Here is a 27,442-nt window from a genome sequence, read left to right as displayed (position 1 = left end):
AGAGTAAGAACTTGGGTCCTACAATTGCAGCTGGGTTATGCTATGACTGTCAGCAGTCCGGACAAAAGAGAAGGGATTTAGCATGCTCCAAAAAGTCCCCCAATGGTGGACAGTGACATGGATTAGCTAATATAGGACTGGGGAAGATAAGAATGGGGTGGAAGTGATCTTTGGAGAGGCCAGAGGTTACTCAGAGGCTACTTTAGTTTCCCTGGTAGGGTGGATATTGAAGCGTGGCAGTCTTACCTCCAAGCAAGGAGACGTACAAACAAAGGCCTAAAATCAATAGGACTGAACAAGATGGTCTGATGGATATTGGTGCCATGGTGGTAGCTAGACTGGTTTTCATAGAACAAATAATACTTGGTGAAAAATCCTGATAATGAGACTAAGCTCCATCCAAAGGCCTTGGTAAGCTGGCCTACAGAAGGTGGTTGTGTCCCCTGCCATCCTAGTTGAGTGTCTGTTGGGAAATGGCTTGGAAACCTCTGCTTTGGCAGAAGGGGAAAGGAAGGCTCCTGTGAAAATGCAGGGTCTCTATAAGTAGGTGTGTGTGACAAGTGAGAGCACAGTCAGCACAACAGGGAAGTCAAGGGACATTGGAGCCAGAAATAAGAGCCCACGATTCCCAGCACAAGAGAAAGGGCAAGAAGTCTGACAAGTCAGCTTCAAATCGGTCACAGGACTAGGGGGAGAGTCCTCCTGAGGGAGATGCCCTGGTGTCTTGGGAGGGAACGACAGCTGAAGGAGCCTGACCTGACCTGGCATAGCTCCCAGGTGCAGGGGAACCCTTCAGAGAGAACCTATGCTAAGGGCAAAAGTCATGCCCTACTCTTGAAGAACTTAGGCAGCAAGCTTCAAGGCAAAAAAAGGAGATGTCAGTGGCAACCAAAGGTTCTAATGGGAAGACGGGCCTCTGTACACTGAGGCCACTGACCCTGAACTAGGAACAACCAGGAGAATGGTGCTCCTTCAAAAATACAGAGAGTTCATTGTGACCGTAGCCAATGACACCAATCTAGCTGGACATCTGAGATAAATTCAAACCTGGGACAGGTTGGTTGCCAATTTTTTTTTGGCCGCAGATGTCTGAAAACACTAAGGAGTTTTGTGATTCCTGTGTTACCTGTAACGCCAGTGGGAAGACAGGAGGAAAGCCAAAGGCTCCCTTAATTACATTTCTAATGGTTGGGACTCTCTTTGAGAAGATAGGGATTGACATTGTTGGACCCATTAACTCTCAAACCGCATCTCGGAACTGGTTTATTCTAGTGGTAGTGGACCATGCCACTAGGAACCCAAAGGCAATTCCCCTGAGGACTGCTGCTGCACCTGCAGTGACAAAAGTCCTCCTTGGTATCTTCACCAGTGTGGGGTTTCCTAAAGAGGCGGTCTCTGATAGAGGGGCAAATTTAGGGGGTCATTATGACTTTGGCGGACAGAAAAGCCCGTCTGCTGAATTCCCGACGGGTAGTTTGCCACCAGTGCTTTGCCTCCATGCTGGCCCCATTACAAGTTTCCTGCTGGGTCATCAGGTGGAAACAGAGTTTCCGCCCGCTGGCCCAGCAAGAAACAGCCCACAGCATTGTTGCTGGCTCGTAGTAGAGCCGGCAGCAATGCTGTAGTGCACAGGGTGCGTGGGCAGTAGAGGGGACCCCCGGGGGCACCCTGCACCCCGTCTCCACCAGCCTTTACATGGCAGGGTTACCACCATGTAGGTGCTGGCAGAGGGGGGGCCGTAATCCCCAGGGCAGAGCTGCTTGCAGCCCTGCCCATGGTGGATTACAACCACCAGCACTGCCAGACCCTCAATGGAGGAAAAATGGTGGTGCTGGTGGCGACCGTAGTGCTTCTGCCGCGGTTATAATGTGGTGCTCGGATCGCCACCATGACCCTGGTGGTCTTAAGTCTGTCAGGGTAGTAATGAGGGCCTTAATACTGGCCTACCTAAAAGCTATGTGGAATGAAAGTGGTGTGAGCTACATAATAACCACCTCATATCACCCCCACACAAATGGTTTAGTTGAAAGAAAACCATGAAAGGTCTGATAATGGGCCTCCCTGAAAAACGCAGAAGGAGATGTGATATCATGTAACCATGCCCTTTGTTTGCTTACAGACAGGCACATCGGAAAGGGGTTGGTTTTAGCCCCTTTGAACATCTGTTTGGCCATCTTGTAAGGAGTTTCCTAAGTTTGGTAATGGAAGTTTGGGAGAAGCCTCTCAAAGAACCTAAGCTGGACATAGTGGACTATGTCCTGGGCCTACAGCCACGTATAGCTGAGTACATGAAGAAAGCAAACAAGAGCCAGGAGCTTGTGAAGCTCTGGTATGACCAGAGGTCAGCTCCGGTTGTGTAACAATCGGTTCTTTTGGTGTCAGTGTTGGAGCCTGTGGCTCCTAGAGCCCTCTAGGATAAGTAGACAAGGCTCTAGCCCATCTTGGAAAAGAAGGTAGATGTTACCTACCTGGTTGACTTAGGCACCCCTAGGGGTCCTCACAGAGTTCTCCATGTAAATCGCCTTCAACCACACAAAGAGAGGGATGACCTGACCATGCTAATGTCACTGATGGAAGGTAGGAGGAGAGTGAACCATTCCATAACTTACTATCAACCAACCCACAGGATGATTCAGTGGAGCGTGTTGTTTTGCTAGATAACCTCATTGTACATCAGCAGTCTTGGTGAGCTCTTTTCTTTGATCCCTGGTCAGACAACCTGCTGTGCCCATGATGTGGATCCCGGTGACAGCCTCCCTATCAAAAACAAGGTTCATAGATTCTCTGATTAAGTCTAACCATGCATCAAAGCTGAAGTAAGCAAGATACTAGAGCTTGGGGTGATTGAGCCTTCTGACAGTCCCTGGGTCAGTCCAGTGGTACTGGTCCCCAAACCTCCCTCAAAGAGTGGCAAATCAAAGATAAGGATTTTTGTGTCTAACAGGGGTTTAAATGCCGTCACGAAAACTAATACACATCCCAAACTCAGAGCAGATGAGCTGATTGACAAGTTAGGTGCAGCTAAGTTCTTTAGTACCTCTGATTTAACATGCGAACATGGTGGGTGATCCACTAGCTGGTGAGTGGATGGAGGCTTCATCTTCACCCAGCCAGCAGCAGACATCTACCCTTACATTCAGGTCACCACTGCAGTGCAACAGCGTTCCCACTGATATGGCAACAAGGCTTACTTCAGAAAAGAATGCTAAACGTCAGGCATAGTTTTTGTTTTCAATTTTATTTTTTCTTTATGGTCGAGCGCAAAGCACTCCCTAGTGTAATCTCTGTGTGGGCTTTTAACCACGCCAGTGTCAAGCCCACCAGTTTGGTTGTCTCGTGGGCTTGCCTTTTAAAATTAGCTTGCTTTAATTAGTGAAAGGCATGCATACATCATGCCTTTTCTGGTGTTTTGCCCACCTCGAGCACACCAGCCAACTACTAAAAAAATACTGAGGCTCTATGTTTTCCGTATGGTTTCTGCACTACTTTTTCTCTTTATTTCGTAGGCAGCGCGAACTAAGGCAGTAGTAGATCGCTTTGCATGACATAGACCCTGTTACATGGATATTTGCACTTTTGCCGGTTAGATGGATAATTCCACTTTTGCTGATTACATGGATAATTGCACTTTTGCTGATACGTTTAACTGCGAGCGAACTTCTGTTTCCTTTTGTGTGTTTGCTTTTCACTCATGGTGGCCATCAGCTCACTTATGTGAAACTGTTTCAGTTTATGTGGCAGGAAAAGTCCAGTTAGGAGTTTACAGCGCTAATAGCTTTAACTCGAGCAAACACGAGACCCATTGCATTGCAAATGCTTGTTGTTTTTTGCAAGCAAACTCCCAAAGTAAATTCAATTAGTAAAAAAACAAAAAGGCAATGGCTCTCTCATTCTGGATTGTCATGCCCCATGTGGCATACCCAGAAAAATTGCACCACTGTGTTTGCATAATAACTGTACAACTTTACATATCCAGAAACCAAAAATGTTGTTACTTGTCTTGTTAATGGCTTGCAAATTTTCTCAGCTGAAACACAAAGTAGTTTGCTTTTCCATAAGTGAGAAGCTAGTTTGCAAAGGATTCTCCACACACCTGAAGTTTCTTCGATACTGCAGGGTGGTGTCCTGGCTGATTTGAAACATTGTAACCTGTTTTTCAGTGCAGACTTCTCCAATGTGTTTTATGTAAAATGTATCAACATGAATTAAATACACGAAATAATCATCTTCTTTTTAACCAATGATAGTGGTTAATTGCAAAGAATGTAAGGATCAAACAAAGAACTTCATGAAGAAATGTATGCCAAACCAATGAGCGTGAGCTCAAAATTAAATGATAAACAAGTCACTTCATTGCCCCAAATATGCCAAAAGCAAGAAATAAATCATGTGGGGTAAATGTAATCATAGCATGCAACAAATTAAATATTGTCGGTTGTGAAAGATGCCTATTTGCTGTTTATCTAACAGTCAGAATATGATGTTTAATAGCCTAACCCCTACTTGACACAAGTATGCATAGCTCTTTGCTTCCATATTTCCACCTCCATTATTGTTTGAGGCAGTGGCATTTTAAAAATACTCTTAGTGAGAGGGAGAGGCATGGTGTTCCGAGATACACCTTTAATTTCAGGGTTCGCAATAACTGGCAACCTTGTTTAATATACCTTTAAGCTCAAAGCAAGGGTGTTTAAGATGCTTGCGCCACCTGTATTCTCAAACTGTGTGGATTTAATAACGTCGCCATGGCAGAGTACTTTACTCTCACCATGGCAAGGGTACTTTACTCCTGCCATGGCAAAGATACCCACAACCCTACATTTAGAGACATCAGCCAGCCCAGTAGACATATCTTGCATTTACAGGAACCACAATCACATTAGTTCATGTAAATGCTTTCAACTTTTGACCAACAGATCCGCCAACGTGATGGACCAGTGTTTCAAACGTTCAACTTTATTTTTTTTTCAAAAAGAAAATCCCAATGCCACACTCTTTAAAAGTAAAAAGCAAAAAATAACAAGGACCCCCTCACATGGAAGATTTCTTCCATGGTTGAGGGGGTCATTTGCAGTTTTCACTGCCAATTATCATCAGGTTTTACCTGGAGGTGACGGACAGTGAAAACTGGCCATTTGTCTACCCACTCTAGGGTGAGAGGATACATGGCTGAAATCTCTCATAGCCGTTAGTCTATCTGGCCATTGGAGGAGCACATAAGTGGTGGTGATAGAGTAGTCTCTGCCATTTACATACTGAAGTTGCACCTGCCTCTAAACGATGGTCAATGGAACATAGCGTTGGCAGAGAGGGTACTCTATCACCTTTGAGACAAGAGTACGCTCTCTGTCATACTCTAATTCAGCCCTAACAAATTCTAATGAACAGGTGGTTGCTAGATGGAGATATCCTAAGCATGTAGGCCAGCCATGAGATTCCCATTCCCATTAGAATTATATTCTGGGCTCCACAATAATTTATAGAATGTCTACTGTTCATATTTGGACCATTGGAGACAAAAGATGAAAGCATATACGCCATGTCACTTTTCAAATTCCAAGCTATAGACTGGTTTAACTCCTGCAAGTATAGTCAAAGAATCTGGAAGAGACACTGTTGCAAGCCACTGATCTAAAACTGTGCAATGATCTTCCAATTGAGATCAGGAAATTACTTTGTATAGGAAATGTTGAGAAGACATTAAGTACCTTCCTCATTTAGGTTGAACTTAAATGTTTATTTTTTTGTAGGTAGCATTTCAGGACATGTAGCCGGTGCCCGGACACCTCCTGTTTTATGGCATCAAATAAGTGTTATTGACTTAAAATTGACTAACTTGACTATTGGTGATACCTTTGAGTTCCAGGTCGGATATCATATGTAAGTGGATCAGCATTGTGTGATGTTTGCCTGTGGTTCCATCACAATTTCAGATAATGTACAACATACATTTAGTTAGAAAATCTGCACACACCAAATATCCTCAACAAACATCCCTTACCCTCTAACTCCAAATCATACCTGTCTAAGCGAAGAATGATAAAATAAGCATGAATAGAAGAAAATGTGCTAGAAAAACTAAAAAAAGTCATTCATGTTTAGATTGTTATTGCTGGAATTTCCAGCAGCACTTGCCCCTGCCAGTATAGCCTCACTAATGCTCTTCCTTTCTGCTTCTGACATGGGTGGAATTGCTGCTCCCAGCTGGCAATTGATTACTTCGACTCGTGCCTCTACACTCATGTCAAACTCTTTTTTCTTTGAAATTACCAAGTTCTGGATTGCTGTTTGAGCATCTTCACAGCCAGTTTGTAACTTCAGGCGCTCTAGCTTGAACTCTGGGTTTGAGGGATTCATGGTGAGGAATATTCCTAAAGCACTCACACGGTCCATCAGGTAGCGTTGAGACACTTCATAGTAAGTACTTGATATCATGTTGACCAGGTAGCCTATGTTGCTTGCATGGGATACCCGCATGAATAACATGTCTTTCACGAAGGCATCCGCAGAATAACCGGTAATGCTTTGCACCGATTGGGCAGATTCCACTAAGTCATTGACAGACTTCACAAGGCAGGACTCAATGAGGCTGGACATCATCTGGAAGAAGTATATCATCTTCTCCCACTGCTCCTTGAGTTTTGACAGAGCATCCAAACCTTTAATGAGCATGTTCTTGGCTGTGTCAAAATCAATCTTGTCCAGCTTGTGGCTCCTCATTTCTACCAGGATTTCTGTTAGAATTCTGTTTTCTTTTTTGAGATTCTCAAATGTCTTCATATACATGACCTGGGTATTGTTTAATTGTAGTCTGGCCTGTTCCACTCTGGCCCAGGCCATCTGTGCAGCCTGAGATCCAATCCCGCCACTGCTTGCAGCTGCAGACAGATTTGGGGGCCTTATCTGCATAGGAGGGGCATCCGTCACTTTTTTACAATATGAATCGATGCTTAATGAGATGTCCCTTAGGGATCTTATCTTTTCAGCAATGAGCTTCAAGTGCTTCTCATCCAACGACTCAGATGTGGCTGCTCTCTGCAAGGCCTCACAAATAGCAATGCCACTTTGCAGAAAATGATCCATTTGTTTTTTTGCTTTACATGTGCCTTCATCATTTATATCCTTTTGTAAGCCCAATAAATGCTTTTTCTGATAGTCTGTTGTGATTGTATGGTCTCTCTCATTATAAACCATTTTCATGGTAATGGTTTCCTTTTTACTGTCTACGACATTGTAAAGACTGTTTGCAAGTGATGTCACCTGATTGGATGTGGCACAGACTTTGCTGGTGCAAGTGTAGGACTTCACATCATCCTTGTCACCATTACCATCTGCAGGACCATCTGCCTCTGACTCTTGTTTTACAGCTTTGTTTCCAGTGAAAGATGGCGGGTTAAGAATGCTTCCTAGAATATCAGCACCAACAGTTTCCATCACAGAGGGCAATTTGTCCATTGCATCCTTGTAGGAGTTTATTGAATTATTTAGTTGGGTTTCAGTAGCACTCTTAAATGCTTCGGCCATCTGTAAAGATTTCACTGTGGATGCTTCTCTCATGGTGAGCTGCTCCAGGGCGATCTTCACATCGGTCAGCTTGTTCTCGTAGCCCTTCTTGGAGTTCACACAAGCTTCAAGCACCTCCTGGATTAGATATATTGTCTCATTAAAGCTTCCCTCCACAGACTGAGCTAAGGACGTGCACTCCTTGGACACGCGGAGTAAACTGTTCAGCTTCTTTGGGAGGAGGGCATTAACAGTGACAGTCGGCATGAACAGAATCTTGACTATTTCTGCATTGGCTCTTGGGATGAAACCTGAGAGGATCCTGATCTGGTCCATGTTTTTGTTTGCTGTGTTGAAGGCAAACCAGGCTGAATTACAAACCTGCATAAGGATGCAGCAAAGGAATCTGGGTATTTCATTAACTGGAAGCCACCTTTTGGTGGATTCAGGTTGATAGAGAAGTCCCCTCCAGCTGATGAAATGGCTGCCAGCTCTCCTAGGATAGCGATGGAGATGGGGGCAGGCATCAGGAACTCTTCCCAGTTGGCGTAGGGTTTCATCATCAGCTCAGTATCCAGCCTCACGTCCTGGGCTTTGCTGACACTTCTGACTGCATCATTGAGATTAGCAGCTGTTGATGTACAGTCCACTTCTCTCCTGCGTCCTAGAGATAATACAGTTTTATAAATATGTTGAGGAAGGTAAAATATACATTTTCAAAAAAAGTTTGACAAGTGGCAAAGGTAAGACTCACTGAGGCTGCCTTATATCTCTGTACACCTAACTTTCTGTACATGCTGCTTTGTTAGTAGACACAACCAGACGTGCCAGTAGAGCATCCTACACAAAGTTCATCCTCCCATTTTGAAAGTTTAATCTATGGCCCGCTTCTACCCAATTTAATGATAGGGCAGAGAGGAGACAATACCTGTGAATTCTTTGAGGAACAATGAAGGAGAAGGGTCACCTCTAGCAGATGGCAGTAGTTCTGATCCCGACCAGTGGGAGCTGCCAACCAATGCCTTCTCTCTGATATCATACTTCCTTATTTTATATTCCATTTCTTTATTTAGCTTTATTTAGAAAAGGCTTATGTTCCATACAAAGAGAGGCTTGTTTCAAAACATCATACAAGAAATGTGGCTGAATGAAAGGCCAAACATAAGCAGCAAAAAATTATCAAAACATCATGTTCAGTCAACTGTAAGAACTTCCGAGTACTTTTGAGGGCTATACAATGTGTTGATCAAAAGGATTTACATGAACTTTGAAATTAATTCAATAAAAAGCCATTTTTGTCAATACATATACAATATATGTTACGTACTGTGGGTTTTACTAGGTGGGTTTTACTAGGTTGTTGTATGCACACTTCATCACCCAGTGTGATATAATATATTAAAGTACAATGTGAAATTTAGAACATGACAAAAATGCCATTAAAAAATGCTGAACCTGCTCCTTCCCGACTGGCAGGATAGAGTTAGTCAGCCTAGTACCCTTCACCTCAGACGCCAGTGATCACATATGCGAAGTCCCACAAAGAGCCTCACTCAGTCTGGCCCTCTTGAACGCTTACATAATCCCTCTGACCAGCATCATCGGCTCTCACAAAATCAACGTCCTCTCCTATACCAACAATACACAACAAGACCAAAGTTGTAATCGTCGGGTCAAACAACTCACTGTGGAACTACACCTGGGGTTCGACAGGCCTAAGTCCAACTTCCACTCTCACAACCCAGGCAAAAATCATCTGGATCATCATAGTCTGCAAAGACGAGATGACCACCCAAGTCAAGACCATCACTTTCCCATACTTCCACACCGTGAAAACACAAAGGAAGATTTTCAAATGACTCCAAACCAACATCCAGAAAACCGTCATTCATACCATCATCATCCTAAACCTGGACTATGGGAAAACCCTGTAAACTGGGATCAACAAAGATCTCACCAGAAGGCTGCAGATCAATTAGCACACGGAGGACAGAATCACTCTCAATCTCAGACACCATGCAAATAACTGCCCTCACCTCAAGGAGCTACACTGGCTACCTAGACACAAACAAACACAATTCAAACTCCTCTCCCACTTGGTCAAAACACTACATAACTCTGGCCCAGCATACATCAGCAGTCGCGTGTACTTTCAGATACCTTTGCTCAACCAGACTCCAACTTGCACACATCTGATGTTCTTGGAAAACCAGATCCAGCAGTTAAGCCTTCTTCTGCATCGCTCCTAAAGTGTAGAATGACCTGCCACCCACAAGAGAGAGTTTTGCAAATCTATGTAACATAACATTGCATAATGTAATGTCACGTAACATAATCTAAAAAATCAGATTGACAAGGTTTCAGCAGAAGGTTTACTATGTCACAACGGTGATGGATAGTCCGTCAGCTGAAATATAAATCGCATAGGTTATAATTGGATTTATATTCTGTTGGACGGGCTATCTGTCACCTTTGTGATGGAATAACCCAACCGGCAAAATCTAACACAGACCCAAGGTCACTGTAGACCTTCATAGTACCATACCACAATGGACCTGAATACGAGTCAGTCATTGGAGTATCTCTGAGTAGAGATGCTGCTTCATCTCCAACTCAATCAATCAATCAATCAATCAATACACTTTTAAAGCACACTACATACCCGTGAGGGTCTCAAGGCACTGGGGAAAAAAAAGGGGAGGGTGCTGCTACTGCTCGAAGAGCCAAGTCTTGAGGTGTCTTCTGAAGGTGAGGAGGTCCTGGATCTTTCTTGGGTCGGTCGGGAGGGTATTTCAGGTCTTGGCATCGAGGTAGGAGAAACATCTGCTGCCGGAGGATTTGCGTCAGATGCGGGGGATGGAGACGAGGGCGAGGTTGGAAGAGCGGAGTTGTCGGGTGGGAGTGTAGAAGCTGAGTCTGTTGTTCAGGTAGGCTGGTCCGGTGTTGTGGAGTGCTTTGTGTGCGTGGGTGAGGAGCTTGAAGGTGATCCTCTTGTTGACGGGGAGCCAGTGCAGGTCTCTCAGGTGGGGGGTGATGTGGCTGCAGCGGGGTATGTTGAGGATGAGTCGGGTGGATGCGTTTTGGATGCGTTGGAGGTGTTACAGGTGTTTGGACGGGATGCCTGCTTGGAGTACATTGCCGTAGTCGAGCCTGCTGCTGACAAGGGCCTGTGTTACTGTTTTTCTTATTTCGGTTGGGATCCATTTGTAGATCCTGTGAAGCATGCGGAGGGTGTTGTAGCAGGAGGAGGAGATGGCGTTGACCTGTTTTGACATAGAGAGGGATGAGTCGAGAATAAAGCCAAGGTTGCGTGCGTGGTCTGTTGGTGGGGTTCCCAGCATGGCTGGCTACCACGAGTCATCCCAGGTGGAGGGGGTGGGCTCAAGGATGAGGACCTCCATTTTTATCTGAGTTCAGTTTCAGCCGGCTGCCTCTCATCCAGTCGGCAATGGCCTTCATGCCCTCGTGGAGGTTTGTTTTGGAGGTGTGTGGGTCCTTGGTGAGGGAGAGGATGAGTTGGGTGTCGTTGGCATAGGAGATGATGCTGAGGTTGTGTTGGTGGGCCGCTTGCACGAGGGGGGCCATGTAGATGTTGAACAGCGTTGGGCTGAGCCCTGGGGTACACCGCAGATGATGTTGGTGGCTTCGGATTGGAAAGGGGGAAGCGGACTCTCTGGGTCCTGCCAGAGAGGAAGGATGTGGTCCAGTCGAGGGCTTTCTCTTGGATCCCTGCTTCATGGAGACGGATTTTCAGAGTGTGGTGGCAGACTGTGTCGAAGGCGGCTGACAGGTCTAGGAGGATGAGGGCTGATGTTCCTCTATTGTCAAGTTGGCTTCTGATGTCGTCTGTGGCGGTGAGGAGAGCGGTCTCGGTGCTGTGGTTCCATCTGAATCCGGACTGGGAGGGGTCGAGGATGTTGTTGTCTTCGAGGTATCGGGTAAGTTGTGTGTTGACGATTTTCTCAATGACCTTCGCCGGGAATGGGAGCACGGAGATGGGCTGGAAATTCTTAAGGTCTTTGGGGTCCGCCTTCGTTTTTTTGAGTAGAGCGTTGATTTTGCCATGTTTCCAGCTTTCCGGGAATCTTGCTGTTTCGAAGGAGATGTTGATGACCTTCCGTAGGTGAAGTGCGATGGCTGTGTCTGCTTTGTTCTGTATGTGGAGTGGGCACGGGTCTGACAGTGATCCAGAGTGGATGGAATTCATGGTCTTGCGAGTCTCGTCTTCGTTGATGCTGGTCCAGGAGGTCAGGCGTTTGGTGCAGGTGGAGTTCATGGAGGGGGAGACTGGCGTGTTTGAGGTAGTAGGGGTGTTGAAGCTGTCGTGGATGTCAGCGATCTTTCGGTGGAAAGCGGTGGCTAGGGCATCGCACAGTTCTTGGGAGGAAGGGATGTCGTTGACGGTGGCGCTGGGGTTGGAGAGCTCCTTCACGATGTTGAAGAGTTCTTTGCAGTCATGAGGGTTGTTTTTCAGGCCGGTTTTGAAGGAGGATCTCTTTGCTAGCCTGAGGAGTTGGTGATGTCTGCGTGTGGCGTTCTTGAGTGCTGTGTGGCTGTCGGTGTGCGTTCGTGGAGCCATTTCTTTTTGAGGTTACAGCAGTTGCGTTTGGAGGCTTGGAGGTCGTTGGTGAAACCGGTGGCTTTCTTATTGGTTTGGTTGTTGGAGGGCTTTTTGAGTGGTGTGAGGTGGTTGGCGCAGTCGTTGATCCATAGCCTGAGGTTGTGGGCGGCGATGTCAGGGTCGGTGGGGTCGGTGGGCGGTTTCTGGGCTAGGGTGTTGGTCAGCTGATCTTCGGTGACTTTGCTCCAGCATCGACGGGGTGGTCGCTCGGTGTGGTGGTGTTTGGTTTGTTTCTTGAAGGTGAAGTGGATGCAGTGGTGGTCGGTCCAGTAGAGTTTGGTGGTGCGGTGGTCGCTTGTGGAGAAGATGGAGTCTGGAGTGTGACCAGCGGCGTGGGTGGGTGCGTCGACAAGTTGTCTGAGGCCAAGGTTTGCGAGGTTGTCAATTAGGGTGGTGGAGTTGACGTCGTTATTGTTTTCGAGGTGGAAGTTTAGGTCCCCGAGGAGGATGTAATCCGTGGAGGCGAGTGCGTGGGTGCTGGCAAGGTAGGCAATGGCGTTACTGAACAGTGCCCTGGGTCCAGGAGGTCTGTAGAAGAGCGTTCCTCTGAGGGTGGTGTTGGGGTTGGTGTGGATTTGAAAGTGTAGGAGTTTGGCAGAGTTGAGGAAGTCATCCACGTGGGTGTGGACTTTGAGGGTGGCCTTGTGGACGATGGCTATACCTCCTCCAGTTCCGTTGATGCGGTCTCTGTGGGAGATCTTGTACCCGTCCGGAATGGCTATGGCGATGTCCGGCGCTGAGGAGTCGTTCCACCAGTTTTCGGTCAGGAAGGCTATGTCGGGAGTGGCAGTGTCGAGCAGGTCCCAGAGCTCGATGGCGTGCTTACGTGCAGAGCGAGTGTTAAGGAGTATGCAGTGGAGGTGGTTGGTCTTGGTCCTGGGAGGTTTATAGGCTCTGTCGCAGGTGAAGCTACAGTTGCGGCAGGAGAAGGGTCCATGTGTGCTTTTCGGAGTGGCCTGGAAGCAGGTGGTGTCTCGACCGGTGTTGAGTTCGCGGAGGGTGCTGGCGTCGTAACGGAGGCTGGCGGTGTGGCTGTTGCGGGGTCCAGGGGTTCTGGCGCTGGGCGCTGGGCGCTGTCCAGGCCAGGACAGGCGCAGACGGGCTTGCCTCTGGCGCGCCTCCGGTGCGCCCGCTGCGCGCGACCGCCATTAAGAAGGGAGGGGGTAGGGGGAGGGAGGAGCAGCTGGGAGGTGGGAGTCGCAGGCGAATGGGGGAGCGGGGGCGGGGGGAGCGGAGAGAGAGCAGGAAAAAAAGGCGCAAAACGGGGGAGCAGTGGGCAGAAAAAGTGAAAAGTGACAAAAAGTGAAAAAGCAGAAAAAAACAGAACAAGGAATGCAAGAATGCAAGAAAGATAGACAAAGATAGCCAAAGATCGACAATTATGGACAGAGAAACAAAAAAACAGAAAAGCACTCTAGCGCTCACCAGGCGCCAGGGCGGATAGGGTGCAGGAGGGCCTCGATCCCTTGGATCAGCGAGGGCGGGGAGGGGGAGACATGGGCACGGCTCGGTGTTGCAGTGCGCGCGGGGAGTGTTTCACCTAGCCAAACCAGGTCAGGGGACACTCACCTTAGCGTGCAGCAACCGCCATTAAGAAGGGAGGGGGAGGGAGGAGCAGCTGGGAGGCGAGAGGCGCGGGCGAATGGAGGTGTGGGGGGCGGGGGAGCGGAGAGAGAGAGGGAAAAAAGGCACAAAACGGGGGAGCAGTGTGCAGAAAAAGTGAAAAGTGACAAAAAGTTAAAAAGCAGAAAAAAACAGAAGGAATGCAGGAATGCAAGAAAGATAGACAAAGATAGCCAAAGATCGACAAAGATGGACAGAGAAACAAAGAAACAGAAAACCACTCTAGCGCTCACAGGGCACCAGGGCGGATCGGGTCCAGGAGGGCCTCGATCCCTTGGAGCAGCGAGGGCGAGGAGGGGGAGACACGGGCACGGCTCAGTGGTGCTGTGCGCGCGAGGAGTGTTTCACCTGCCCAAAACAGGTCAGGGGACACTCACCTTAGCGTGCAGCGACCGCCATTAAGAAGGGAGGGGGGCGGGAGGAGCAGCTGGGAGGCGGGAGGCACGGGCAAAAGGGAGTGCGGGGGCGGGGGAGCGGAGAGAGAGCGGGAAAAAAAGGCGCAATACGGGGAGCAGTGGGCGGAAAAAGTGAAAAGTGATAAGTGAAAAAGCAGAAAAAAACAGAACAAGGAATGCAAGAATGCAAGAAAGATAGACAAAAATAGCCAAAGATCAACAAAGATGGACAGAGAAACAAAGAAACAGAAAAGCACTCTAGCGCTCACCAGGCACCAGGGCGGATCGGGTCCAGGAAGGCCTCGATCCCTTGGAGCAGCGAGGGCGGGGAGGGGGAGACACGGGCACGGCTCGGTGGTGCTGTGCACGCGGGGAGTGTTTCACCTGGCCAAAACAGGTCAGGGGACACAACTAAGCTTTGCGAGCTTGACAAGGGAAAACAATAGTCCCTCTGAACTACAAATGCTCCAGCTTGGCCTCTCTTCCCCACCTTCCTCAAGGCTGCAACCTTGGCCAACTACTAGACTACCTCCTTACAATGGGCATCCCCTGGCAAGCCCGTTCCCGCAAGCCATCACTGCCCCTTCCACTCTCATTTACCACCTGCTCAAGGCAGGTGAAAAATAGGAGTGTCAATGGACTGTAAATGACAAAATCACGCTGAACCTAACACGGAAAAACACAAGGCCTGACTTAGATCAACAACAGTGACAGATATCCCGTCTGCTTGAAACCTAAACAAAATTATACCATATAGTATTTATATTTTTGTGGACGGGATATCCCTCATCGTTGCGACAGAGTAACCCACCCGCCGAGATCTAAATCCGGCCCACAGTTCCTCATAGTTAGTCTCCATTACGGTCTGTAAGGCCCATATGACTGCACATGGCTCATTATTGCTTGTTCAAAGGAGGAAGGGCACGGTCACAGTCAAGAGGATTTACTGCTGGGGTTTTGCAATCAGCCCTTATGTAAGCAGTAAAGCAGACAGATGGCAGAGGAGTTTCAGTGTTGTTTGTTTTCTTTTGGGTTTTGGGGTTCGTAGAGCTTGGCACATTATCATGAAGTATGGAACGTGTGGTGGAATTGCCTAACTTCACTCTCTTTCTCTCTGTCCTCTTTAACTTTAACAACACTCCCATTAGTAACCTGAGCATCACATACAAGGAATCCGCCCCCCCATCTGAAGGGTATTTATATTTATTAGGGTATTAAAGAGACAGGTGAAAGGTGGAAGAAGTTAAATCTGGGTAGATCCATTGGGTTAACATGAAGCCTTATAAGCCTAGTAGTTTGTGCCCTGGCCATGGACTCACCTCACCCCAAAGGAATGGAATGAGATGAAAAAAGTCATCAGTGGTTGAAAGCAGACGGATTTGTGCACAGTGTAATCACAAATGATTCATGTGTTCTGAAATTCCTGAAGGTGGGAATATTCATGAGGTCAGGTACGGCAGGCACCCAAGGAATTCTTACGTATGTACTTCCAACTCAGTGCTAGTGAATATTCTCAACAATTGACAGTGAGCTGGCCAAGGAAGGATAGCTCTGCTGGAGATTTCTACAGTAGGAACCTCTGATCTTCCATCAGGTTGCTAGCAGCCCAAATGCATTACTTTGTTTTCCCTAAAGTTAATTCTCAAATGATTTGTATTCAACTCCAAGGGATATTTTACTTTATTGCAAGACAGATGGATAGATAACAGAAGGAATGTACTACAAACAATTAAAATAGCTAATTATTCTATGTGCATGCTATCTATCAACAGTGTGTCAAAGCATCTTAAGAATATAATCACTAAGAATATCACAGGGGAGAAATTTTGGAAAAAAAGGGTTATTGGAGCAGCCTAGGCATCACATCTGCTGTTTTCACTGCTGCATCTATGCCTACATTATGGCATCAACATCAGTTTTTCACCATCACTATAAGAAAGTTCATTATTAATTGGTGTGCAGTGGCGGCTGGTAATTTTAGGAGGGAGGAGAAGTTGGGGGGAAGCACACTCACACTTACACTCATTCATTCACACATGCGCACACACACACACATCCATTCACAACACTCATTATCAAATTTTCAAACATTCCAGCATGAACCATTCATTTAAAAACACACACACGCTAACCTTCAGCTCTGCCTCGAAGGTACCAGTAGCGTTGGAACTGCCGCCTTCCCTCTTTTTGTCAGCCAGGGAGGGAAGGCAGCAGTCCCAACTTCGTCACAGAGCGAGATGGGATCAGTGAGACTGCTGACCCCACCCCACTCTGTGACAAGGTGTCACTGATTGGCACGCACCCTGTGCGTTCCAGGGCTTTAAACTGAAGCACCCAGGTCAGAGTCAATGGGTGACGATTCCCCTCGTCAACGAGGGGGAGGGCCTTGAGGCACCTCTGCTGATCTGAGGAGGTCACGCCCATAGGATCTGTGACCTCTTCAGCCCAGCAAAGTTCAGCTCAGGCAGCCAGGAGTCTGTGCAAAAAGCGCAGGTCTCGTTCCTGACTGCCTGATCTGAAAATGAAGTTTGTCTGTCAGTTTGACCATTGCTCAGCCTCACAGGCACTCTTCATAAGTTGCAAAAAATGAGGGGGCTTGGCCCCTCAGCCCCAAAGGACGGGCCGCGGCTGCTGGTGTGGATGGTAGTCCACCATAAGTAATAAAGTCACCAGCTTGTTCAGTAAAACACCAGGGCCCATATTTATAAAAATCTGGTGCAGGGCAGCACAGAAAGTCACCTTGCTGCACTGCCCTGCATCACAGGGAAAGGGCAGGAATGTGCCGTATTTAACCAATAAGCGCATTCCCGTCCTTTCACCCTGCACTGGCGCCTTTTGGCTGCCTAGCGCCAATGCAGGAACCCTTGCACCATGGTGCAAGGTTGACTGCATTGCATGCAGGATTGTTTTTGTGCATCAAGGTTCAACTTCCTGCACAATACCCCCGAGAGGGTCTGTCCTCCTTCTATCTGTGTTGGAGAATGCAGCACACATATAAAGGAAAAACAAACAAGGAGAAATAAAGATATTTCTTCTTGTAACACCTAACCAGGGTAGGCATGAGATTTTGTTGCATTCCCAGGTTGACCAGGGTTGGTAAATCTGGGAAGGCATCAAAAACCATGGGAGATGCATGGGAACACCCTGGCAACTACAATGGAACGCCTCCCTTGAGCAGAGTAAAGCAATGCAGCAATTTGTGCTGCCTTGCCTTACTCCATATTTGTGAAGCCATTCAAAACCACGCATAGTGGCTTTGTGTGGCTTCATAAATACGACTTGGGGTCATATTTATACTCTACTTGCGCCATTTTAGAGTAATTTATTTTGATGCTAAAATGACGCAAACCTAACACGATATTTATACTTTGACGCTAGACACATCTAGCGTCAAAATATTGGTCTTAGCGCTATTTCTAGGATGCGTCAAACCACCTTGCGTCAATGAGATGCAAGGTAGGCGTTCCCATCCTCGAAATGACTCTACCCCCCTTCCCGTCATATCTATACTCCGGCGCAGAGACCACGAGCAAGGAGTAGGCGGGCCCAGATAATGGTGTTAAGCCTGCTTAGCATCATTATCTAACGCCTGGGTCAAACCAGGTATTAGAGTGGCTGTGGACCCATTTCCATGGTCAAACACCATGGAATGGGCCCACAGATGCCCACCCCAAGTTCCAGGAACACCCCCACCCACACCAGAAGGACACCACAGGATGAGGGACCCCATCCCAGGCAAGTAGTGCTAAGTATTTTTTATAATTGTTAGGGGTGCCATTGGGGGCCCCTGGCATGGGGCCCTCTGCCTGGCACTGGGTCTAATGGCCTTGCCCAGGGGACACTGGTCACCTGTGTTGGCCATTGGGTGGGCATGACTCCTTTCTAGTCATGTTTGTGGCTGCTTGTGCGTCAGAAAATTACACTAGGCTGGTTAGCGGCATATATTTTGCTGCTAACCAGCCTAACGTCATTACTGACCTACTAGCGCATACTCCCTAATTCCATTTCTGCCCAGCTTGCGTCTTTTTTCCAGACGCTAGTAATTCCTTAGTGCCATCTTGCGCCATTGTATAAATATGGCGTTAAGATGGCCCTAAGGAATGGCATTTGCCGGCATTAATATTTTTGGCTCAAAACTGCATTAGCGGCAAAACCATAAATATGGGCCTCAGTGCTTTGCCCCATGCAAGTACCACATTGCATGGGGCAAGCATGGCGCAATCCCTTCATAAATCTGGCTCTAGGTTTCAATAATTTAAACCTGCCCTCAGCCCCTGGTCACTATGTTGCTGAACAGACGGGCTTAGAAATACTAAAACAGTTAAAAAGTAAAAAACACAGCTCAATAAAATTCCCACTCCAGTTTATAAAAATATAGTACAGTGTACTAAATTAAAATACACACAAATATAAAAATACAATCTGTCGAACTACAGACATACATTTTTAAATTTTTAACAGAAATCACCTAGAAAAAGTAAAGTGCTAATAGAAGGTACTGTTAGCATGTGACCAGTACCTAGGTACATTTTCAGGCTGACCGTGAGGAAACGCAGGTTGGATACACCAAGCAGGTTTTTGCCTGTTAACCATTTTATCTTCTGAGTTAACCTCTGAAACTGAAGTAAAAATCCTCCACCTGGGGAAGTCCCTCCAAAGTTAGACAGACATTAAGCAAGATACCACTGAAGCTGTTGGTTTTAGTGGCAATTGGTCAGAGCAGGAATGTTAAATTTTGCACCCAGGGAATACCTCTGTTCCTGGTCAAGATGTCTACCTTTGGACTTAGGACCTGATTTAGATCTTGGTGGAGGGGAATACTCTGTCACAAACATGAGGCATATCCCATTGTGGTATTACGATCCCATTATAGCTTATGGAGATTGTGATACGGCGGACATGATATCCTTCATGTATTCCATCCGCCAATATCTAAATCAGGCCCTTAGTCTCTTTTTCAGAGCTCAGATTCCTGACACGGCTGCAAGCTGTATAAAACAATCTCCTTCTAACTGGGGGCCTGCTGAAACGGATTTGCTCTAAACAGAGAAACTTGTCTCTCCTGCCCAGTGAAATTGCACGTAGGCCATATTGACTTGGTTGATTACTACCGGTCCTCCCGCGGCTGGAAATCAGAATTTTTCTCAGTTGCACAGTTTTTCCGCGATTGTAAGAGAAGTCCAGTTAGACACAGCCAAGGGTCCCAGAACATCAGGGACAGCACTCCGGGGTCAAGACTCACTCCAGCAGAAGCCTACAAAAAGGTCCAGTCCAGGTTCAGTTGTAACTGATCAGGTGGACTTTTCAGGGAAAAAAAGCCTTTCCCTTGCAGTTTTTCGCATCTCTGTAGCCACACAGTAGGTCTGCCAAATGACCACTGAAGTCCACTTCTTTGTCTTGTTTAAATGGAAACAGGTCCAGCCCTTCAGGTCTCCTCACAGATGTTGAGCAGCGGGTGCAGTTCTTCTTCTGTTCTTCTGCAGGTCCAGAAGCTGTCCTGAGAAGGGTGCCAAATTTAAGGTCGGCACCAGCTAGTGGATGGGGGTATCTCCAGCACTTCCCTAACAAGTGGAGTAAAAGTTCACAGAGGCATCCCTACCCCTACTTTTTCAGCAGTTCCTATTTGCTTTACTATAAACTGTTGTGAGGTTATTTTGTTAGGTATGTAGGGACATAGCTCTAGATCTGAGGCATGAGACCCTTTACCGGGTCACTTGTCATTTTATTCCCTTTATTGTTTTAGCAAGGCTTTATTCTAGTGACAATGTCTTATTATTCTTATCTATTGTCCTCTGTAGAATTTTGCTATTCATTGCTTTGCATGATATTTCACTTTGTGCTCATGCCAAGGCTACATACAATAGTTACCTGGGTATTGCCAGTCCAGAGAGTTCAATGTCTACCTTACACCAAAAAAGATGTGTTGTCACGTTTGGGCAGTTCTCCGAACAACACAATGTTTATTATAAAACAATACGCTGCCTCACCATCCTTAGAGGGTAATTTCTAGTCAGACCACCGTCCTATGATGCACGTTGCCTATGCAGTTTCAGCTGAAAGTCTGCGCTTCCTCTTCTTCTATGGTGGGGGGGATTTCCAGCAGACTAACCAACCTCTCGTTTACCTCCAACAGAGGTTTGCGGCTTGGGCTACCGTCCCCGGACTAGATGGGCTAACTAGGACTAACACTGCTATCTGCTCTCAGGTAGAAACCCAGTAGTGTGGGTAGGAATATTAGATACTCTATTGTGACAAATATGGCAGGGTTGTTTCTGTGTTTCACGTTACTGGTCACCATTGTAATAGTGTTGTGTTTTATCATCCTCATAATTGCACTTCATGCCTTTTTATACAGAATGCATTTGCTTCAATAAATCATGTTGAACCAAGATATGACTCTGTTTGTCTTTGATTGTAGGAAACTTGTGTAACTGAGAAAAAGAGCTATGATCTGTTTTTACCACGACTTCCCTGAGGAGTCGAAGAGTATCATGCAATAGGCTGTCACAAATCACTTTTACCTTCGGTATCTGTGAGGTGCTGCTAGCTGGCCAGAGGGGTCAGGCCAGCAGCTGTCACACAGTGTGGGATTGGACTGAGTCCCCTACATTCAGTGGTACAGCCCCCCAAAACACACCAGTTTCATTACTACAAAGGAAGTCCTATGACAAAACAATCCCACAGAGCAGGTTGCTTCTAAAGTCCAAGCAGCGTAATCCCCTTCACCCTTGTACAGAGCCTGTGCGCCTGCACAGAGGTGTGCCCAAGGAAATGAGTAGCCTCCTCCCTAGTGGTTATCCAAACTGAAGCAAACCTGGCTGGGGAAACAATGATTTGCCTTCTCCAGGTCGTACCTTAAATTTGCTTGTGAAAGGGCATTCCCTTTACAGGTTTATAAGGTTCCTGGGTCTACTCTAGCTGGTCTTTCTGCAAAGGGAAGAAAAACACTTCCTCGGTCCCAGAGCATTGCTTCCCCCTGCTCTGGGAGCAGTTTTCACACCCCATTAAGGCCAAGCACTGCCTGGGCACCACTGCTGGAGAGCTAATGCAAATTAGTTATTAAAATACTACTTCACCATTGGATTTGGCTTTAATAAATATTACAAATAATATCCAAACCCAAACTAACAGAATTCAATTTTAGGATTGCTTTCCAGTGTTTCTCTAGGGCAGCTAGAGCCTTCTCCAGTAGAAATAGCTTTTGGGTGCTAGTCACTGGAGGGATTTTGTGACATTAAATGTCTACATCTCACTTTTAAATACCATGCACCCTACCTTGTGTGACAAATAGGGGTGATTTATTAATATTTAAAAGGAATGTTTTACCCCTATCTAAAGGGTTATTTTGGAAGGTCGGACTGCAGGTTTCAACTGCTGTAGTCAGGCTACTACGACAGGCCTGAAGCCATGTTTTCCTTGTCATGTAAGTGAATGGCACAAATTGTGCTGCTGTTTAGGTGACATTTACCTTTCCATGCCATTGGTGTAGTTTCCACATTAAAAACTGTGGCATTATAGAAGGGTTGCCTAGGCCAATCGGAGATTAGCCAATTTGTTACATGTTTTAGTTGTCAGAGTACATAAACCGGACACTGGACAACTTTACCCCAGTTAGAAGAGTCTAAAAACCAGCAATACAATTCAGCAAAAAATGGGTGTGACTAAGCAAAAAGGGACATTTTCTCTCAATGATCTTTTTTGCAGCACAGCCACAACAGAGATATGGGAAACACAGATCAGTATTTGATTGAAAACTAAGCTATAATATATTTCATAGTACTTGATAAAACTTGTACCATGTCATCTACTGTTTGTGATAGCTAATGCTGTTTTAATAATGTGACAAATAATTATAATCTACAGACTATGAGCTATCGAAATAGCTCCATCAACAAACGCAACGTTAGAAGGAAAAAATAGAACCATTCTGCTTTGAGAAGTATACTTACCACAATGTGAAAATGTATACAAAATCTAATTATTTAGAGCTGCTACTACTGGAGGTGTACAATACTACAAGGGAGTAGCCAGAAAATGTAAATACCCCCCACTTTGAACCAAAGATCTTATGTCACCAAGCAAATGGAGCAAGTCATCACTACCCTCCCCAGAATAGCTCTCTTGTCTATTCCATACAACCATCTATCCATTCATCCTTTCATCCTTCCATCCACCTTTACATTCTGTCAAACATTCATTCTTTCATCTATCCGTTGGTCTTTCACCATTCTGTTCATCTGCCCACCCATATCAAACCTATCCATCCATCTCCAAACCTTTCCATCAAACCTACCCATCCATCCATCTATCTCTCCGTCAGTCATCCATCCTTCCATCCATCTGTAGGCGGCTGGCCCTCTATGTAGTGCACAAAACTGGGCACACTGTTTAGGGGTCCAGGCAACCACATGTTTGTTTCCAGAGGCAAAAAGTAGATCAACTAATGCTCTCATTTTTGAGGTAGCTTGGTCAAGCTGTTAGGCTAATCTTTGAGAAGTGCAAAGCATTTGTTGTACTCACACTATCAATCATTCTACTCACACACACAAAGGAATATCTTGGGATCAATTTATAAAAATACTTCAGATTTTTATACAATTATTTAGATTAAGATAGTCAATAATTGGTTAAGTACTTTTTAAGTTATTAATTTTTCCAGTTTTAATAAATGCATTCTTTCTGTGAGTAATTACGCACCATAGGAATCAATGGAAGGACATGTATAAAAATGCATATAAAAACATACAGTTGCTTTACTAAGTTCAGTTTAGTCAGGTTGCTCGCAGTCATCAGTGGGCACGCTGTGCCAGCAGGAGAAGTTCGTGTGGCTCCCGGTTCTGGCAGGAGCAGTGTTGGAAAGACTCTTGGAGCTGGTGTAGAGCCACTGAGAGCAACCACTTGGAAAAGGGCTACAGGGGCAGGTTTAAAGGTGGTGCCTTGGGGTCCCCTTGTGGTGTTGTGGTTGCAAGGGGTGAGGGACCCTTGGGACACAGCTGGTTCCTCGTTGCAGGGCGCAGGGTTGCCGGGTGCAGGGTGAGTTTTTTATCCAAGGGCTGTGAGCAAAGATGCCTCTCTGGTCCAGATGCCGGTCGCGGTCAGGGTCGCCTGCAGGACAACAGGGGCACTCTGGTGGGAGGTCCAGAGTATTCCTGAAGTCCCTTGACTGGGATTTCTTCTGGAGCAGTTGCAACTCAGGGGGAGCTGTTTTACTTGATTTCCGACGTCCACTGACTGGTTCCTGGGGTATTGGCATGACTTGGCCACTGGAGAGCGCAGTGCCACCATACTTGACACACTAGTGGCATTTGTCCTGGTGGTTATTGGTTTCTCGTCGGGTCTAATTGTGACTTTTGGTTCAGGAGATATCAGCTGTAGGAGGCCTGCTTGGTTTGCAGTGGGAAGCTTGGGTACTTACAGGGTCCAGTTATCCCTTATTAGTGAAATGTAGTAGTGTTCTAGCAGCTTAGGCTGATTGAGGTAGCTATGGCAGAGCAGCTTAGGCTGAACTAGGAGACATTCAAAGCTCCTGCAGTACCACTTATAGTTACACAGTACTTATACACAAGTAAAGACAATACTCAGTGTTACCAAAAATAAAGGTATTTATTTGGGTGACACAGTACCAAAAATATCCTAGAGACAATACTCCTTCTGGAGATAAGTATTATACACAATATATACACTAGACACCAAAATAAGGCAAGTAATTAGACATAGGATAGTGCAAACAATAGGAAATGCTATAGAATGCAATGGGAGAAAATAGGTCTTGGGCAACACAAATAATATACTAAGAAAGCGGAGTGCGAATCACAAATTCTCCCCAGACAAGTGTAGTGTGTGCAGAATCGCTGGGAGAGTAAGAATACAGTAAAGGTAAGTAAATGACCCCACCCCAGAGCCCAGAAAAGCAGGAGTAACACACTGCAATTTTCCTTAGGACAAACTACACCACGTGATTGAAATTATTACAAGAAACAAACAAGTCTGCAAACAACAAACAGTGGATTCCTAGACCTGAAGACCTGCAAAAGAAGGAGACCAAGTCCAGGAGTTGAAAGAAGTTCTAGGAATGACAGGAGCCCCTGCTCCTGCCAACCCAGAAGAAGGTGCAAAAGAAGAGTCCCCGGTTGGACAAAGACTGCAGAATTGAACCCTAGGATGATGCAAATTATGTCCTATGTCGTGAAGTTGGATGCAGGTGAGTTTTGGCACTGGATTCCTCCAACAAGCCTTGGTTCAGGGAAAGTCATGTTTTGCATCAACTAGGCACTATCTGGACCCAAGAGGGACCTGAGGGCCTCACCTCTGTGTGAGGAGGAAATAGGGGCTCTCAGCACTTCAAAGAGCCCTTAGAGCACCAGATAGAACCCACGGGAGTCCAACAACACGGGGACAAAGGAGGTGCAAAATGCAGTTGGTGCAGCACTACACAGCAAGGTACCACACCGCTGGAGATCAACTCAGCGGGTTGAGAATGGCAGGATAGAGTGCTGGGGCCCTGGGCCACGATGTGCATTAAGGAATTTTGCAAATAGTGCACAGAGGCCTCAGGAGTTGAAGAAGACATGGTGCACAGGGGTACTGTCGTTCTGGGGGAAGGCAAGGTCTTACCTCCTCCAAATTGCAGCAGCAGGACCTCAGAACAGTCTTTATTGATGGGGTCCACACTGTGTGTTCAAAGGAGCATGCTCGTCGCCAGTAGAGGAGTCCAAGAGAACCAGCCGTCGACTTGGAAGGTACCTGCGTGAGCATAGGAGTGACTCCATCACCCCACGGGAGATTTCTTCGGTCCTTCTGGTGCATGGTGAAGACAGGGAGTCCTAGGAGTGTGCACAACGTGGAAACTGTTGCAGATGCTGGCTGGAGCTGAAGTTGCATAGGGAAAGTATCATTTCTGGATACTTTGTTGCTGTTACAGCAGTTCCTGGAGCAGGCTGCGGTTGATCCGAGGTCGGAGGATGAAGTAGTAGTTGCAGAGGTTTCCTGCTGGAAACTTGCAAGTAGAATCTGAAGAGAACTCACAGGAGACACCCTAAATAGCCCTGAGAGGGGGATTGGCTACCTTATCAGGTAAGAACCTAACAGGAGGGGTCTCTGACGTCACCTGCTGGCACTGGCCACTCAGAGCCTTCCAGAGTGCCCCCACACCTTGCAAAGCGAGATGGCTGGAGTCTGGGACACACTGGAGGAGCTCTGGGCACCACCCCTAGGGTGGTGATGGACAGGGGAGTGGTCACTCCCTGTTCCGTTCTACAGTTTCACACCAGAGCAGGGGACAAGGGGTCCCTGAACCGGTGTTGACTGGCTTATACAAGTAGGACACCATCTGTGCCCTTCAAAGCATTTCTAGAGGCTGGGGGAGTCTACCCCTCCCCATCCTGTAACACCTATTTCCAAAGGGAGAGGGTGTAACACCCTGCTCCCAAAGGAAATGCTTTATTCTGCCTTCCTGGGACTGAGCTGCTCAGACACCAAGGGGGCAGACCTTGTCTGTGAGGTGGCAGCAGCTGTAGCTGCAGTGCAAGCCTAAGAGAGCTTGTTTGGCAGTACTGGGGGTCCATAGTGCAGCCCCCAGGATGCATGGAATTGGGCCCCCAATAACAGATATGGAATGGGGGGACAATTCCATGAATTTAGAAACCTTACATGGCCAAATTCGGAGTTACCATTGTGAAGCTACATATAGGTATTGACCTTTATGTAGTGCACACGTGTAATGGCATCCCTGCACTCACAAAGTACCAGGAATTGACCCTGAACTATGTAGGAAGACCTTTAATAGTGCACCTGTGCCCTCAAACTTAGTAACTTTGCACCTAGCCTTCATTAAATGAAGGTTAGACATATATGTGACTTATAAGTTATTTACATGCAGTGAAAATGCCTGTGAAATAATGTGTGCATTCTTTAACGCAGGCTGCAGTGGCAGTCCTGTGAAAGGGTTTGTCTGAACTCCCTATGGGTGGAAAAAGAAATGCTGCAGTCCATAAGGATCTCCTGGAACCCCAATGCCTTGGGTACCTAGGTGCCATATACTAGGGACGTATGAGGGGGGTCCAGTGTGCCAATTGAAATTGGTGAATGAAGTCACTAGGCTATAGTGACAAATTAAAAAGCAGAGAGAGCATAAGCACTGAGGTTCTGGTTAGCAGAGCCTCAGTGACACAGTTAAGCACTACTGACAACACACACATTAGGCCACAAACTATGAGCATAGGGGTCCTGGTTAGCAGGATCCCAGTGAGACAGGCAAAACACAGTGACATGTAGGGTTTTCACTATGAGCACTGGGGTTCTGGCTAGCAGGATCCCACTGTAGTGACCACTTCCTGTGGGAATGGTCAATGCCCTGAACCTAATTGGCTATTTTCCTCCTTTCCAAGATGAAGGAAACTGAATTTGAGGGTCCACCTCGCAGGCCACACCTTAGGGGTGGTGCATGCCAGGAGAGGCCACTCCTTCTATCCTTTGTTAGGATTCCTGCCTTTGCTTCCACCAGAAGTAGGGTTTTGCAAAGAGGGGAGCCAGCTGCTGCTAGCAGCAGGCTTGGAAGTTGAGTTTCAAGGGAGGTAAGCCTTTTGAAGCTCACCGCCAGGACAGTGCACATTCCTGAGGGAGGGGGTGTTAGCTCCTCCACCCAGGAAGGGCATTGTCTTACAAACCGGGGAGGCAATCCTCTCCCCCAAGGTTTGTATATTGGCTGTCTGGAGGTGGCAGCTGGATAAGACCGGTCAGCAGCCATGCCAAGGTAGTTAGCTTTTGTGGGGGGCATCTCTAAGGTGGCCCCTGGGTACATTTAGGAATAAATTGTTTGATACCAAACAACCCACGGATCAGAGTGGCCATCATGTAGCTGGGAAACTCGTGTTGACCAGTGTCCAGCACATAGATTAAAATGGCTGCTCTATTCACTCACGATGTCCCAGGTTTGGCAGGGACACAGTGGGGGCATATTGCTCATGCAGTTATGCCCTCACATATAATATGGAGCACCCTGCCTTAGGGCTGTAAAACCTGTCAGAGGGGTGACTTACCCATACTAAATGCAGTGTATGGTGGACAGGGCACACAGGCACTGTGCCATGCCAAGTTTGTATTTTAGGTTTGCACCAAGACACTCAACTGTGATGGCAGTGCTGGGTGTATCTGGATGCATGGCCCTAGAGGGTGGCACAATCAGTGCTGCTGCCAACAGGGGCCTACCCATAGTACCCCATCCTCTTGGGCACCTAGGTGCTCTTTACTAGGGACTGATAGTGATAGCTAAAGGTTTATCCATTTGTGCCAATGCATAAAA

The 27,442-nt window shown here is 46.8% G+C and overlaps 1 protein-coding gene across 1 annotated transcript in view; it reads right to left on the bottom strand.

The window, feature by feature from the left end:
* Window positions 1-4,929: 4,929 nt before the first annotated feature.
* Window positions 4,930-27,442, bottom strand: part of LOC138296270 (uncharacterized) — a 44,121-nt gene continuing 21,608 nt past the window's right edge. Inside the window, exon 3 of the mRNA XM_069235237.1 lies at window positions 4,930-8,167. Coding sequence (XP_069091338.1) covers window positions 6,079-7,890 — 1,812 coding nt within the window. The 5' untranslated portion in view covers window positions 7,891-8,167 and the 3' untranslated portion in view covers window positions 4,930-6,078. The remainder of the gene's footprint in view (window positions 8,168-27,442) is intronic.

This window comes from Pleurodeles waltl, chromosome 1_2, assembly GCF_031143425.1.
Source record: "Pleurodeles waltl isolate 20211129_DDA chromosome 1_2, aPleWal1.hap1.20221129, whole genome shotgun sequence".
Lineage (NCBI taxonomy): Eukaryota > Metazoa > Chordata > Amphibia > Caudata > Salamandridae > Pleurodeles > Pleurodeles waltl.
This window is presented reverse-complemented; position numbering and strand designations above follow the sequence as displayed.